At 41.1% G+C, this 15,669-nt stretch overlaps 1 protein-coding gene across 1 annotated transcript in view; it reads left to right on the top strand.

The window, feature by feature from the left end:
* LOC134538143 (dynein axonemal heavy chain 5) overlaps positions 1–15,669 on the top strand; it is a 141,426-nt gene that overhangs the window by 77,998 nt on the left and 47,759 nt on the right. Inside the window, exons 29-34 of the mRNA XM_063379183.1 lie at positions 4,002–4,159; positions 5,851–6,097; positions 7,575–7,771; positions 9,835–10,020; positions 12,037–12,367; positions 14,713–14,990. Of these exons, the coding sequence (XP_063235253.1) occupies positions 4,002–4,159; positions 5,851–6,097; positions 7,575–7,771; positions 9,835–10,020; positions 12,037–12,367; positions 14,713–14,990 (1,397 nt within the window). The remainder of the gene's footprint in view (positions 1–4,001; positions 4,160–5,850; positions 6,098–7,574; positions 7,772–9,834; positions 10,021–12,036; positions 12,368–14,712; positions 14,991–15,669) is intronic.

The following is a 15,669-nucleotide window of genomic DNA, read 5'->3' as shown; positions in this document are numbered from 1 at the left end:
ATACTATAGCGTCAGATAACCTTCCGAATGGAAGAAGTAATCTTGGGTGTAAGAATAGTTATTACTTTATAAATTCATTTGCTTAAAAGAGTTAGCTCTTGAGTCGCTGATGTAAAGGAACACTGCGTATTTTATCAGTGTAGGATTTCTAATAAAGAATATATATTAATCTGTACATTTAAATTCATAAAAAATAAAAAATAAATCAACAAAGTATATTTTTGTACATCAACTAAATCAAAATAAATTTTTTTTTTTTTTTCATATTAATTAAAATATATTTTCAACAACTACATTATATTCTTGGAGTAGTTTTTAAACACGTAATATAAGCATTTTGAACAAATTGTAATTATAACTTTATATAAATCAATTTTTTTTTGCATTTTAACTCAGATTTTGTTCAATGAACCGCGAATACAGGCAAAATTATTCATTGCCTCAATAAATCCTATACTTTTTTTTTAATTGTTACTTTGATATGATTTCCATGATATTGTGATTTGCCGTTTGATATATGTTCGTGAATTTTAACTAATGTGCCCAATAATTGATGTTTTAAATGTTTTAATCAAAAATCATATTAGTAAAATTATTTTAATTGAATTTATTTAAAAAATAGTTTCCACGTGTATCCGTCACGTATCTGCCTAACATTTACTTTCTGGTTGGCACCCGCTCATGATTTAGTTTAGCACTCATGATTACCGAGAGATAATTCTTGGTAATTAGCGGAGCTTTTCTTATTTTGTGTTTAGATATATTTTTAAGTTGATTGATTACCTACAGCTTCGTTCGTTCCAGGGGTTTGTCGCCGCTTGTCTTTGATTGGGGGGTGGGTGGCGGTAGAGAATTGCAGGGGGAAAAAAATAGTTTGTGAGGGGGTGGGTGGTGGAAAATGGATAGTGTGTGTCCACACATGCCTTAGAGAAGTGGTGTAGGTCAGTATGTTTGTGGGCTCAATGGGAGTAGCACGTGCTTTATTTTTTATTTTTTATTAATTACCGGCGGGTTCATACATAGGACTACGAAGTTCATGACATAAATGCCTTTTAAATTATTAGTAACCTATAACTCGTAATTTTGAAATGCGTTTTGTACACATTTGGATAGTAAGTATTTCCTCCACTAACTACCTCCCCCCCCCCCCCCCCCCCTCTCTCTCTCTCTTTGTTTAACATTTTATAAATAACCGTGACCATTTCCTTAAAAAAAAATCCTGATGTAGTCCCAACTTTCAAAGGAATTATTTTATTTACGCCACGTAATGGATGCTCTTAATTTGGTCGTTTGGACTTATAATAAATTGTTTAGTGTTCAAAAAAAAATGCCAGTGATCAAGCTGTGGTTTGATCCGTGGCCTTAAGAAATAGTCAATGTTAATTCAGCACCTTGCTATCTGCGCTATCGTAGCTCGAAAATATTAGGCGCATATTGTTGTATAAGTGTGTTAGTGCGTGGTAGAAACGGTCAACCATGGTTATTGGATTGGATATTTAATTTAATGTATTACACTGGCCTAATTGGTCATTGAAATCGAAGCACGATTCAGCGTTGTTATTAAATGCGTGGTGTACTATTTGTTAAAGGAATTCCATCTGCAATATTTCTAAGCCGTATTTTCGTTATGGTTCTTACACATTTAATTTCACACGGCTTTTGGAATCACGTCTGCGAGTGAAATAAATTAATTTTTTTAATATACCTATATTTTTTTAATTTATTTATTTATTCAATTTTTGTTCTATATATCCCATATGGAGGTAAGGACTCCGGGATATAGAACAAGTCAATTAATACAAATATATACATATATACAAACAAATTGTACAACCACAAAAACTAAACATTATTGTAAATTTTATGGTAGATACGTAAGCGCAGGGAACCTGGCTTTTCAAACAGTGTGTGCGTTATTCCAGCTAAAATATTATACACGTTTACCTCTATTTAAATGATATCTGTATTTATTATTTAAAGAACTGCTAGATTCGAATACCTCACAAACTTGTATGCCTAATCGTCGGTATTTATTATTTCAACCCTTATGGAGTAAAGTTACTTCGGTATGGAATTTAATTAATTCCAACCTGCTTGTGGCAGTATAACCGCGTGCACGTTGATTATTTTGTTTGCATATATTTTTTATTTTCCAACTAATCGCTCAATAAAAAATTAATGAATGCAATATCATAAAAATAATAAACCTACTGAGGTTATTAAAAGATCTTCTGCCTTTAATACTATCGCCTGTAAGGAGTGTTTCCCGATTGGCTGCAGCTATGGGCCTATCAGTAGGGCAACTCTACCCTGATGATGGCGACTGCAATGTCAACCGAAACATTTGGTGATATATTCGCCTTGGACGCGGCTACAACCCATAGGCCAAGCTACTTCAGACTTGAATCTTTTTTTTTTTTTTTTTATCAATATACAGTTACATAAACAATTCAAGTCGGTAGAACAGTGGTATTAAACTACTTACTAAAAAATTTATTGAACCTAAACAAGGGAAAAAAAAAGCCAAGCAATCGATGTCTTTGAAAAAGTTAGTATTTAGTTTTATAATAGAGTAGAGTAGAGTAGTTTTATTGTCCAAGTCGACTACAAAAATATACAATTATATTGTACATGTAGTATAGGACTCGTCAAGAATATTAAACATTATGAGTACACATTTAAGTACAATCATATACACATAAACAAATAATTTACATCTTATCATAATAATAATACATTTTATCATAGTTTTGCTTCCATAAAATCATTAATAGAATAAAAACTGAATTCCAACAGCAAATCTTTCCTTTTTATTTTTGGTTCTGTTTTAATTTATAAAAAAAGATAGTAAATAAGCTTGAATTTGATGACAACTTAATGATGTTTTGAGGTAACTGGTAAAAAAAAAAAAAGAGGGGTGGCTAAATATATTTTGCCCCGAGTGCTAGGTACCTGAAATTGGGGCCTGCGTCTAGGGTTGCCGATGCATCCCTTGTGAGGACTGGGAAACATTGATTACAGTGAACTTATAGTGGTTCCCTCAGCCAGTATTCGGATGCAGCTAATGTCGGAGATTTTATCGAGAGGCGAGACAACCGAGGCCGCGTATTGTTTTTTTTTTTTGGCGTGAATACGTCTTTAAAATTACTTCCATAGTGGGAGGCAATTAAAAAAAAAACTATTGATAACAAAATTCGGGGGATACAGTTTGGTGTTGCAGCTATATATCAATCATCTCCATCCACCACTGGATAGCTAAATGATCAAAGAATTCGTTACGCCAAGTGAGGACTGTGACGCATCGCGTACGGTGGAGGGGGGGGGGGGGAAATCGTCGCCATTTTTGAGGTCATTTGCCTGCGTTTCGAGATTTCCATTTAGTATAACTTTTGACTCGGATAAGCTACGACGTTCGTTTGGGTTTCAATCGTCAGCTCTCGTCTAGTGTAAAAATAGTTACAGTGAATATATTTGGTGTTAAAAAAATTGGTTGTCTGTAAAGTCGGTTTACGGACGATAGTTTAACGTGACGTCATAACAAAACATTGATGAAATGATTGCATACTGTATGAATAAAATTGAATCATTTTTATTTTAATAATAAACGAATGAATACTTGAAAATATACTAGTAATCAGATTTTTAAAATGCAAGAATGATTAACCTTTATTGCCGAAATTGTTGTTGTAATAAGCAATGAAAACCACATCAACTTTTCACTTCACTTTATAAACAGTCGAGTGGAAGAGAGATAGATGCGGCGCAAGCGTACAATGAGCGTAACGGGACACTTTTTCGTGCGTGCAGCCGGCGTTCATCGATTGTCGTCACGTCAGAAATAGTTGTTATCATAAACAAAACATGGAAACCCGTAGGACTTCTTAGTGTTTAAACATGATGTATAACACACATAAAATAGCGTACACGTGTACACGTGTTCACGCACAACACACGGCCGTGTCCGTGACAACAGCCACACGCCGTGTTTGTTTCTCCTCCAGACGAGGACGAGCCGTTGTTCATCTCGCTGGTGGCCGACCTGTTCCCCAACCAGGTGCTGGAGAAGACCACCTACCCCGAGCTGGAGTCGGCCATCGCCGGCCAAGTGGAGGAGGCGGGCCTGATCCTCCATCCGCCCTGGGTCCTCAAGCTCATACAGGTATCGCACACAGGGCCGGAGTTAGGGGAGGGCAACCGGGGCGTAAGCCCCGGGGCCTCCACAAACCACAATAGAGACTTCGGGAAAAAATCTTTCAAATTCCGACAAGTAAACACTTGTAAACATATTTTCCTTTGATATATTTATATATTTTACCTTTACCTACAGTACTTTGTACATGCATGATTATATTATTGTTAAATAACAGAAATATTCATTAACACTAAAATTTAATTTCATATAATTATTGTCTCCGATTATATTTATGTATGTTTTTTTTTTAATTCTAAGAGAATTTACTTGATTTCACAATAAATTATTTATTGGAAAACTTGACTGAAAATTTTGTTCATTTTATTTGTAAAATAATTTGGGGCCAGGGGGCCTCCGCTCCTCTGTTGCCCCGAGGCCTCCAGACCTATAAATCCGGCCCTGATCGCACAACATGAAGCTATTCGGTGATTAGAAAATATCACTCAATTCGTTATCTCAAAATCTTATTGTTTGTGAAATGAATGAGTTGGAGAAACAGGACGGTGTTTTGAACAGTAATAAGTTAAACTATAATTACAGAAATTGTACCAAGTTGCTATACAGGTACCGTTCAGTACTTTTGATGTCGAAATAAAATCTAATCGCCAAAGTATTATCTTGATGTGTGATATCTTCGCTCTCGGCATGCAGCGTTTGATAGTAGGAGTCGTTTCCCTAGTTGGAAACGGAAGTTGCATTGGATTTGAAACGCATCAACCACGGTGCTGCCATCTGTGTCAGCTCACAAAGCCAGTAGGGAAACCTTTTAGCGATTTTTTTTTAACAAGATTGGGCAGTATTTCAATTGAAATTCCCTGTCAAGAATCAGGTCCTAAATAATGGATGAATAATAGCAGCAATACTAATGAGAGAAACTATATGAATAATATACACCATTATAACTGCTACTATAAATATATCACTAAACATTTTCAAAAACATATCATATTAATCAATTAATCTCAGTTAATGTAACAAAAAAATATATATCCTATTAATGAATTTATTATCAATTACAGGTTACTCCCAATAATAATAGGATTCACACCTAAATGAATAGTAATTCAATAAAATATATAAATAATAATGATAACATTAATTAAAAATTTATTATTACTTACGAATTATATATTCGGAGCCGTGTAGTCATGTAGTTTGAAAAATTTTCGGTCTGCTATGGCGGCGGGCGGGCGCGGGAAAACACGATTTGCGCGTACGTTTGAATTTCGTTGTCCGTGCGAGTGTGAGTACCTGCGACGCGATGGACCACGTGAAGATTCGCTCTCGGAGCCCGGTGTCGGATGTGACGCGCTCACAACTCGCAGAGGTGTTTGCAAGGGGTCTGAGTTGTGGTGTGATGATGAGGAAGGGAAGACTTTTTTTTCACAGATTAGAGAGCCAAACCTCCGATCGTGCATCTTCGGTATTTTTTTTTTGTTCATTGTAAATAAATATGGCGATGTTGATAAAAGGATACTAATGGTCAATTGGGTTAGGTTAGCTACATTATAAAATACTTTTAAAAAAATTGTGGACGGTTGATTTGGTTGATAGCTACATTAAAGTTACGGAAAAAAAAAGCTTGAACTTCGGGTTTTGGCTCTCTCGTCTGTGAAAAGAAGGCTTCACGATGAGGAAGGGCGACACTTGCCCCGCAGCTGTACGAGACGCAGCGGGTGCGACACGGCATCATGGTGCTGGGCCCGGCGGGAGCGGGCAAGACCGCCTGCATCCACACGCTGATGGGCGCGCTGACGGCGTGCGGCGACTACCACCGCGAGATGCGCATGAACCCCAAGGCCATCACCGCCTCGCAGATGTTCGGCCGCCTCGACGTCGCCACCAACGACTGGACCGACGGCATCTTCTCCGCGCTCTGGAGGAAGACCCTCAAGCTCAAGAAAGGTCACTCGCCGCGATCATCCGTCCGTCACCCCTCCGTCACCCGTCCCTCACCCGTCCCTCACCAGTCCGTCACCCCTCCGTCAACCGTCCCTCACCCGTCCCTCACCCGTCCCTCACCCGTCCCTCACCCGTCCCTCACCCGTCTCTCACCCGTCCGTCACCCGTCCCTCACCCGTCCCTCACCCGTCCGTCACCGTCCTTCACCCGTCCCTCACCCGTCCCTCACCCGTCCCTCACCCGTCCGTCACCCGTCCCTCACCCGTCCTTCACCCGTCCGTCACCGTCCCTCACCCATCCCTCACCCGTCCCTCACCCGTCCCTCACCCGTCCCTCACCCGTCCGTCACCCGTCCTTCACCCGTCATTCACCCGTCTGTCAAAACCTTACCCGGAAAGGAAGGACGGGACAACCTCCAAAATGTTACCCAGACACCTACTGCCGGCGACCTTTACTGTCTCATGATGTTTTTTTTTTCAAGGTTATATATTCCTTTTGGTTGCTTCCATTAAATTTCCATTAACATGCGTTTGTACATATTGATTTTTAACAACTGAAAATATTTTAATTAAATTTCAGAGCTAAAAAAATTAAATTTAATAGTGCTTAACTTTCGTGATCGTAAATAATATATATATATATATATATATATATATATATATATATATATATATATATATATATATACACACACATACATATATACACACACAAGATAATTTTTTTCAACAGTATATAAGATTTTTATTTGGTCTGTTGGCAGCATTAAATTTAAAAAAAAGTATTTGACGGACTGACGGATCATTAAGTCCAGATTTTTACGATGCGCGTGCAGCATGCCTCAAAAATTGACAGGATGATAAAAAACATGCTATACAAAAAAAATTATATATGTTCTTTCAAGTCATTTACTTAGTGTTTGTTATTGAGTACTCGTCCATGTAATTAAAAACCTTTTTTATTGTGAATATTAGTGATATACAGTTGTATATAAATTAAGTTATTCTACCGTATGTATAATTTGTTTTTATTATAGATTAGAACATTATTATTAAATAAATAAATTAGAATAAACATTCAGCATTAAAATTCGTCTCGATTTTTTTACTACATTTAATAATTAATTTTTAACACATATTTAATTTTGAGTAATTATTTAAATATTTTTATTTTTATTTATCTTATACCTTAACAACTGTATTTATAATATTACTCTAATAACTTTATTAATTTATTTCTATTAATTAGTTGTAACTGTAATTGCTGTCAGTGTAACACAGCTGTGTTCATACATTGATCCTTGTATGCATCATTATATTAATTAATTTCTATTAATTAAATGTAATAGTAATTGCTGTTAGTGTACCACAGCTATGTTCATGCATTCATCCTTGGAAGCATCCTTTTATTAATTAATTAATTAATATTAATTAATTGTAAGTGTAATTGCTATGAATGACTCGGACGCCCCGGACGGCAGGCGAGCACGTGTGGCTGGTGCTGGACGGGCCGGTGGACAGCATCTGGATAGAGAACCTCAACTCGGTGCTGGACGACAACAAGACGCTCACTCTGGCCAACGGGGACCGCCTCAACATGGCGCCCACCTGCAAGATCATCTTCGAGCCGCACAACATCGACAACGCTTCCCCGGCCACCGTCTCCCGCAACGGCATGGTGAGGGACTTTCCCTGCCCGTGAGGAGGACTTTCCTGTCCTCGGAGGACTTCCACACGCGGTCCAGTCGGGACTGCTCGGTCCCAACTGAGATCTCCCAGCGCACACGACCAGTCTTGTGGTCGCTGTTGCTGGTGGATGCATCCTTCCATCGTAGAATATGGGAGAAACATTGGATAGTCTTGTGGTCGCTGTTGCATGCATCCTTCCATCGTAGAATATGGGAGAAACTTTGGATAGTCTTGTGGTCGCTGTTGCTGATAGATACATCCTTCCATCATAGAATATGGGAGAAACTTTGGATAGTCAAGTGGTTGTTGTTGCTGATAGATGCATCCTTCCATCGTAGAATATGGTAGAAACTTTGGTTAGTCTTGTGGTCGCTGTTGCTGGTGGATGCATCCTTCCATCGTAGAATATGGGAGAAACTTTGGATAGTCTTGTGGTCGCTGTTGCTGGTGGATGCATCCTTCCATCGTAGAATATGGGAGAAACTTCGGATAGTCAAGTGGTGGTTGTTGCTGGTGGATGCATCCTTCCATCGTAGAATATGGGAGAAATTTTGGATAGTCTTGTGGTCGTTGTTGCTGGTGGATGCATCCTTCCATCGTAGAATATGGGAGAAACTTTGGATAGTCTTGTGGTCGCTGTTGCTGATAGATACATCCTTCCATCATAGAATATGGGAGAAACTTTGGATAGTCAAGTGGTTGTTGTTGCTGATAGATGCATCCTTCCATCGTAGAATATGGTAGAAACTTAGGATAGTCTTGTGGTCGCTGTTGCTGGTGGATGCATCCTTCCATCGTAGAATATGGGAGAAACTTTGAATAGTCAAGTGGTGGTTGTTGCTGGTGGATGCATCCTTCCATCGTAGAATATGGGAGAAATTTTGGATAGTCTTGTGGTCGTTGTTGCTGGTGGATGCATCCTTCCATCGTAGAATATGGGAGAAACTTTGGATAGTCTTGTGGTTGTTGTTGCTGATAGATGCATCCTTCCATCGTAGAATATGGTAGAAACTTTGGATAGTCTTGTGGTCGCTGTTGCTGGTGGATGCATCCTTCCATCGTAGAATATGGGAGAAACTTTGAATAGTCAAGTGGTTGTTGTTGCTGATAGATACATCCTTCCATCGTAGAATATGGGAGAAACTTTGGATAGTCTTGTGGTCGTTGTTGCTGGTGGATGCATCCTTCAATCGTATAATATGGAAGAAACTTTGGATAGTTTTGTGGTCGCTGTTGCTGATAGATGCATCCTTCCATCGTAGAATATGGGAGAAACTTTGGATAGTCAAGTGGTTGTTGTTGCTGATAGATGCATCCTTCCATCGTATAATATGGGAGAAACTTTGGATAGTCTTGTGGTGGTTGTTGCTGGTGGATGCATCCTTCCATCGTAGAATATGGGAGAAACTTTGGATAGTCAAGTGGTGGTTGTTGCTGATGGATGCATCCTTACATCGTAGGATGTGGAAGAATCTTTGGATGTTGCAATTTCAGTTGCACATTTAGTTTGAAAAGGAAAAGGGGGGGGGGGGGGGACATTGCACGTAACCAAAGAGTATTAACAAATATGTCTGTCACGACACTCAGCTGATATACTGATTGTTTGGACTGACGAAGCGCTGTTCCAACACACAGCAATTCGGACCAACCGATAGTAGCGCTGACGAATCTTGGCTAGAATTTTATTACCTTCTAGATGGCAAGCCCGAAGTTCGTATAGCTCCTGAAGTTATTAGAATTACTGTATTAAATAAGGGAATGTGAATAGGATTAATGGATGGAATTCTTATTGGAGATTATAAAGCCCTAAAGAGGTGAAGCAAAAAAAAAAGAGCTCAGAATATAATTATTCCTCAACACAATCAATCAATTAATATTTTAGTGTGGATTCCTTGATGTGTTTCTCTCGTGCAACACCATAGTTGATCATTAAATTATTGTTTTAATTGTCATTAATAATCTAGTGTTGTTATGGCATTAGTGCTGTCGGCGGGGCAAATAATAAAGGCTACCTCCGTGGCTCTGGCACGGACATGCTCTCCTGTTCCCCAGGTGTACATGAGCTCCTCCGGCCTGGACTGGAAGCCGGTGGTGAGCGCGTGGCTCAGGTCGCGGAGTCCTCGCGAGGTGACCGTCTTCCAGCAGCTGTTCGACGACACCTTCGCCGTCATGTACTCGTGGTGCACGCAGAACCTGAGCCTGGCCATGGTCGTTCTGCAGTGCAACATCGTCAGACAGGTAACTACCTGCCTCCGGGCACACATTCCCACCAAGGGCGTACGCATTTTGTTTGATAAGGACAGGGCCGGCGCGTCCATATAGGCAAACTAGGCAACCGCCTAGGGCGCCAAGTAGCTGGGGGCGGCGCAGCACGACACATAACAGCTCATATAATATGTTTAACGATTATTGAAACTAGATGAAAATGGATTTTGGTAACAGTTTGGAATGTTTATATTGATATAAGTAATTATCTAAAGTCCACGGTGACCTGTTTATGATTTGTAATAAGTAAAAAAGTAAAAAAAAAAACACAAGCCTGCTTACATTTTATTGTTGACAAAATCTTAGGCTTACGTGATGTATTTTGAGGCAAGGAAAATTTTTTTGGGGGTGTCCGGCCGAAGGGGGGGGGGGGGGGGCATTAAGTTTTTTCGCATAGGGCGCCAATTTACCTTGCAGCGGCCCTGGATAAGGAGGATATAAACCTCCCCCATCCCCCCTCGAAATCCTACATTGATCTAACAATTCTACCAACAAAAGGAAAGAATTTGAATGCAAACAACATCATGCTAAGAGGTATAATGCTACCCTCCCTCTGGTCTACGTTCACTCCCTGATTCTCACAAACTCTATCATGCATCACGCTTTCGTGAACAAGTTTTTTTCCGCGTTGTATAAATTCAATGATTGATTATTTATTTCTGAATTAATATTAATATGTAGTTTTAAAATAGGCCTGTATACCTAGTCATAGCAACCATACTTGAATTAAGTGTACTGAAATACACAAGCATCTAATATAACTTTTTGTACTAATTTTAAAATGTTATTAAAATAACTTTTTATGAATTGTTCTATATATTATTAGTGCTCCAAGAATAATATGTTGTTTTTAATAATGATATCTATTTTAAGTTACATAAATTTCTCTTAGGGTGGTAATGAATTAGTAATGTAACAGGTAATAGCATTGCCTTTCAAACCAAAACACTGTGGGTGGAATGCATAAATATTAAAAATGGGTCCCAGTAAGGTATTTGTAAACACCGATGTAAAACAAGATTTAAAAACTTAGCTCCTAGGGCCCAAAGAGAACTTCAATGAGTAGGCAGTAGGCCTCCCACAATAGCGGTCTGGGTTCTACTCTCGGCTAGGTCAAATCCGGAAAATTTTCACAAAATTGGATGACGTGGCGGACGTTGCCATGGTTCGGTTTGGTTTACTCGGCGTACTTTTGTAAACATTCCGTCACTGCTCCATCAGCATCACGAGTGTACCGATGTGGAGGAAACGTTGAAACGGTGAGATAGGAACCAAAATATGCCAACTGTCTTTGTGACATAACAATTTTTTTTCATTATATTTAAAAAAATTGCATGATTCATTCATAACTAGAGATATGTAGACAGTTTCATGGTGTCTATTAAGAGAACATATAACAAATGTAGTCATTCCTTGAAATAAATGTGATACTAGAAGCTAGTTGATGAGAATAGTAACATATGATTGGGTAAAATGATAGCAAATAATGAGCTGTGATGGGCAGTGTAAAATTGGATTCGATGGCAGACTAAGTGGTAAGGTGGGTAAAATGGTAAGATGGTAAGGTTGGTAAGGTGGTAATGTGTGTAAGGTGGTAATGTGGGTAAAGTTGTAAGGTGGGTAAAATGGTAAGGTGGTAATGTGGTAATACGGGTAAGGTGGTAATGAGGGTAAAATGGCAAGGTAGTGAGGTGGGCAAAATGGTTAGATGGTAAGGTAGTAAGGTGGGTAAAATGGTTCGATGGTAAGGTGGTAAGGTTGGTAAGGTGGTGATGTGGTATGGTGGGTAAGATGGTAATGTGGGTAAAATGGTAAGATGGTAATGTGGGTAAAATGGTAAGATGGTAATGTGGGTAAGGTGGTAAGATGTGTAAAATGGTAAGGTGGGTAAGGTGGTAAGATGTGTAAAATGGTAAGATGGTAAGGTTGGTGAGGTGGGTAAGGTGGTGAGGTGGGAAAGGAGGTGAGGGCACTCTCGCTCGGCCGCAGCTGCTGATCCTGCTGGAAGGCCTGGTGCCGCCGCAGAGCGCCGAGCTGGAGGAAGCGCTGCAGGCGGACGACCAGCCCGACGAGGCGGACCAGGACGAGGATGGCGAGGGCGAGGGCGACGAGGAGGAGCTGGCAGCGCGCCTCCTGTCCCCGGAGCACCTGCACAAGCTCTACGTGTTCGCCATGATCTGGAGCATGGGCGCCTTCCTGGACCTGGGCGACCGCGCGCGCTTCGACGCCTTCCTGGGCGACAAGCTGGGCGCGCTCGACCTGCCGCCCACGCGCTCCGCCCCGGGCAGCCTCGTGTTCGACTACGTCGTCTCCCAGCGCGGTGAGGCCTCCACCTCCACCTCCAGTGGCGGATCTAGCATTTTGGTTTGGGAGGGGCTTGACCCAGCTGAGGCTAGGCTTTATCAAGGCAATCACTAAAACAATAGTGGACCCAGATGCTTTTGCAGGGGGCTTGAGCCCCTTAGCCCCCCCCCCCCTCTGGATCCGCTACTGTCCACCTCCACCTGTCATTGCCCTGCCTGTCCACAGACTCTTGGCCTGGCACATCCTTTACACACACCCTGGTACTCTATGTTCTCTAAGTAATTTCATAAGATACCTTCTCTTTCCGTAGTCCCTCAGCACGTTGACGAGACACTTTTCCTTTCCATGGTCTCAAAGCCTTATGATAACACATACCTGCCGGTCGGTGCTCGACCAATCTTTCCATAGTCACAGCACACACCTTGCTATTTTTTTGTTTTCTTAGACAGTTTCTCTGAGACACTTTCTCATCATATGGTCTCTCAGCAATTTGGTAAGACACTTTTTTTCTTTCTTTCAGATATCTTTGTTAATCCGTGACATAACACACCCCGTTATTGTATATTCTATTAGCCATTTCATGGAACACTTACTATTTCTGTGGTCTCTCTTAACTTTGATAAGATACTTTTTTTTTTCTTTCCGAGGTTTCTGTCTGTCTGTTGCCTGCTTGCCCTTACATAATTGTACACACACCCTGCTACTCTCTCTTTGCCATTTCGTAAAACACTTTCCGCGTTGTGTGCACTCAGTCCTTTGATAAGATGCCCTTCCTCTGCGTAGTCCATGGTGGTCGAAGTCGCTAATGCATCATTTTCATGTTTTGTGTGTTCGAACACCCAAACCCCTGCTATGACTCAAATGTGAAGGTCAAGGTCTATCAACATGGCCACTGTAATGTCACAATCCGAGATGCCAAACATAGGCTCCACTTCTCACCCTGCACCCTGTCACATAATGATATTATACTACATAGTTGTGTAGTGTTTTTGACTAACAAGCTACCCACATGGAGCACAGCCAAAATTTTATTGTTCATTAGACAACAGAACACTGAAAAGAAACAAATGTATTCAATGGTTTCACTGAAAACAACTCCAGGCAAATGCTGCGATGGCAGCATAGTCCGTGTCGATTTGTGTCGCTGTCTCGGGTGATCTCACTGTCGACGGGACCTTATGATAAGTCTAAGTAAAATGTGTTAGTTTAAGGGTATGTATTGTAAGGCAACTGTGAGAACTATCACATAAGGGTTTAGGTACACCCATGTGGGAAAAAAGTAACACCAACAACAACATAAACATTAAATGCCTTATTTGCCAGTTGTAAAGAATTTATGGTTTTTTGACGTGACTATGTCTAATAAATCAATGAACGCCGGCTGTACGCACGAAAAAGTGTCCTTTTACGCACATTGTTCCGTTACGCTGTCGGTGAGTGCAGTAATAATAGGTTATGTTACAGTTGACTAAAAAATTATGGTGATTTATATAATTAATGATAGATATTTGATTACAGTTTATTTATATGAAAACTTGTTCATAATTACATTTAAACTTTATAGCTAAACGCCAGTTTTTAAAATTAATTACAAGTCATTTACACGTGAACTGTTTCGTCGACTGTTTATAAAGTGAAGTGAAAAGTTAAAGTGATTTTCATTGCTTATTACAACAACAATTTCGGCAATAAAGGTTAATTATTCTTGCAATTTTAAAAATCTGATTACTAGTATAATTTCAAGTATTTATTCTTTTATTATTCAAATAAAAATTATTCAATTTTATTCATAAAAGTATGCAATAATTTCTTCAATGTTTTGTTATGACGTCACGTTAAACTATCGATCACAAACCGACTTTACAGACAACCAATTTTTTTTTATTAAGAGTCACACTGGGGAAATGTTGAGCTGGCTCTCCATTTAAAAACGTTCAACCCTAATTTGTGTTGAAATCTGCCAGTTCTGTGGACGGGGAGTTGTCTTAAGCGGAATGTCATGTTTTCACAAGATTTATTAGCTGTGCGCACCGGGGCTCCGTACCTGCTCCCTAGTGGGCTGAATCGAAAGAACACCGAGGTGGATCTGTTTTTACATGGCAGGAGTGACCTCCCATGGGGCCCCCCCAATGGACCTGGAATATTTCCGTTATTCAGACGCGGCACAGTTCTGAAGGCCAACGGCTACGCACAGAGGTTGAGGAACCCATCCCAACATGCTACGCCACTGGAGAACCTCCAGCCGCCGAATACCCCAGGACACCACCAGTGCAAGCCCCCCCCCCTCCCTCCCACTGTGGGCCTGGTAAGTACCGACACGGAAGCGGGATGTGAGCGTGCGGCGGGTGTTCTGGTCGACAGGCAGGTGGGAGCACTGGAACACCCTGATGGGCACCTACAGCTACCCGGAGAACAGCACGCCAGACTACAGCAACATCCTGGTGCCGGTCATCGACAGCGTGCGCACCAGCTACCTGGTGCACGCGGTCGCCAAGCAGGAGCGCTCCGTGCTGCTCATCGGCGAGCAGGGCTCCGCCAAGACCGTCATGATGAAGGCCTACATGAAGAGGTCCAGCCCGGAGGTCTGCCTCAACCGCTCCTTCAACTTCTCGTCGGCCACCACGCCCTACCAGTTCCAGGTGAGCTGAGGCCTCGTCCTACCAGTTCCAGGTGAGCAGAGGCCTCGTCCTGCCAGTTCCAGGTTAGCAGAGGCCTCGTCCTGCCAGTTCCAGGTGAGTTGGGGCAACATCCTACCAGTTACAGGTGAGCTTAGGCCTCGTCCTGCCAGTTCCAGGTGAGATGAGGCCTCGTCCTGCCAGTTCCAGGTGAGCTGAGCCAACATCCTACCTGTTACAGGTGAGCTGAGCCCATGCCCTGCCAGTTCCAGGTGAGCTTAGGCCTCCTACCAGTGCCAGGTGAGCTGAGGCAACATCCTACCTTTTGCAGGTGAGCTGAGGCCATGCCCTGCCAGTTCCAGGTGAGCTGAGGTCTCGTCCTACCAGTTCCAGGTGAGCTGAGGCCACGCCCTACCAGTTCCAGGTGAGCAGAAGCCACACCCTACCTGAAAAAAAAGATGTTGACTTCCAAATGCAGAATATCTTTCATGTGGACACTTGCCATTGTCAGGGCTGACATAATGGAACACATCCAGAATATAAACAGGGTCAAGGCGGTGTCAATCATTTTTTTTTAGGTTGACCACTAAGTTTCTCACTTATATACCTAAAAGCGAATTTTTAAATTCATTTTCCCTCCAATGAAATTGCAAAAATTTTCAATTAATGTTATGCTGATATCTTTGATACTCTCTTTACCACG

Source organism: Bacillus rossius, chromosome 13, assembly GCF_032445375.1.
Source record: "Bacillus rossius redtenbacheri isolate Brsri chromosome 13, Brsri_v3, whole genome shotgun sequence".
NCBI classification, from domain to species: domain Eukaryota; kingdom Metazoa; phylum Arthropoda; class Insecta; order Phasmatodea; family Bacillidae; genus Bacillus; species Bacillus rossius.
The sequence above is the reverse complement of the archived record's forward strand: the minus strand, read 5'-3'. Positions and strand labels throughout refer to the sequence as shown.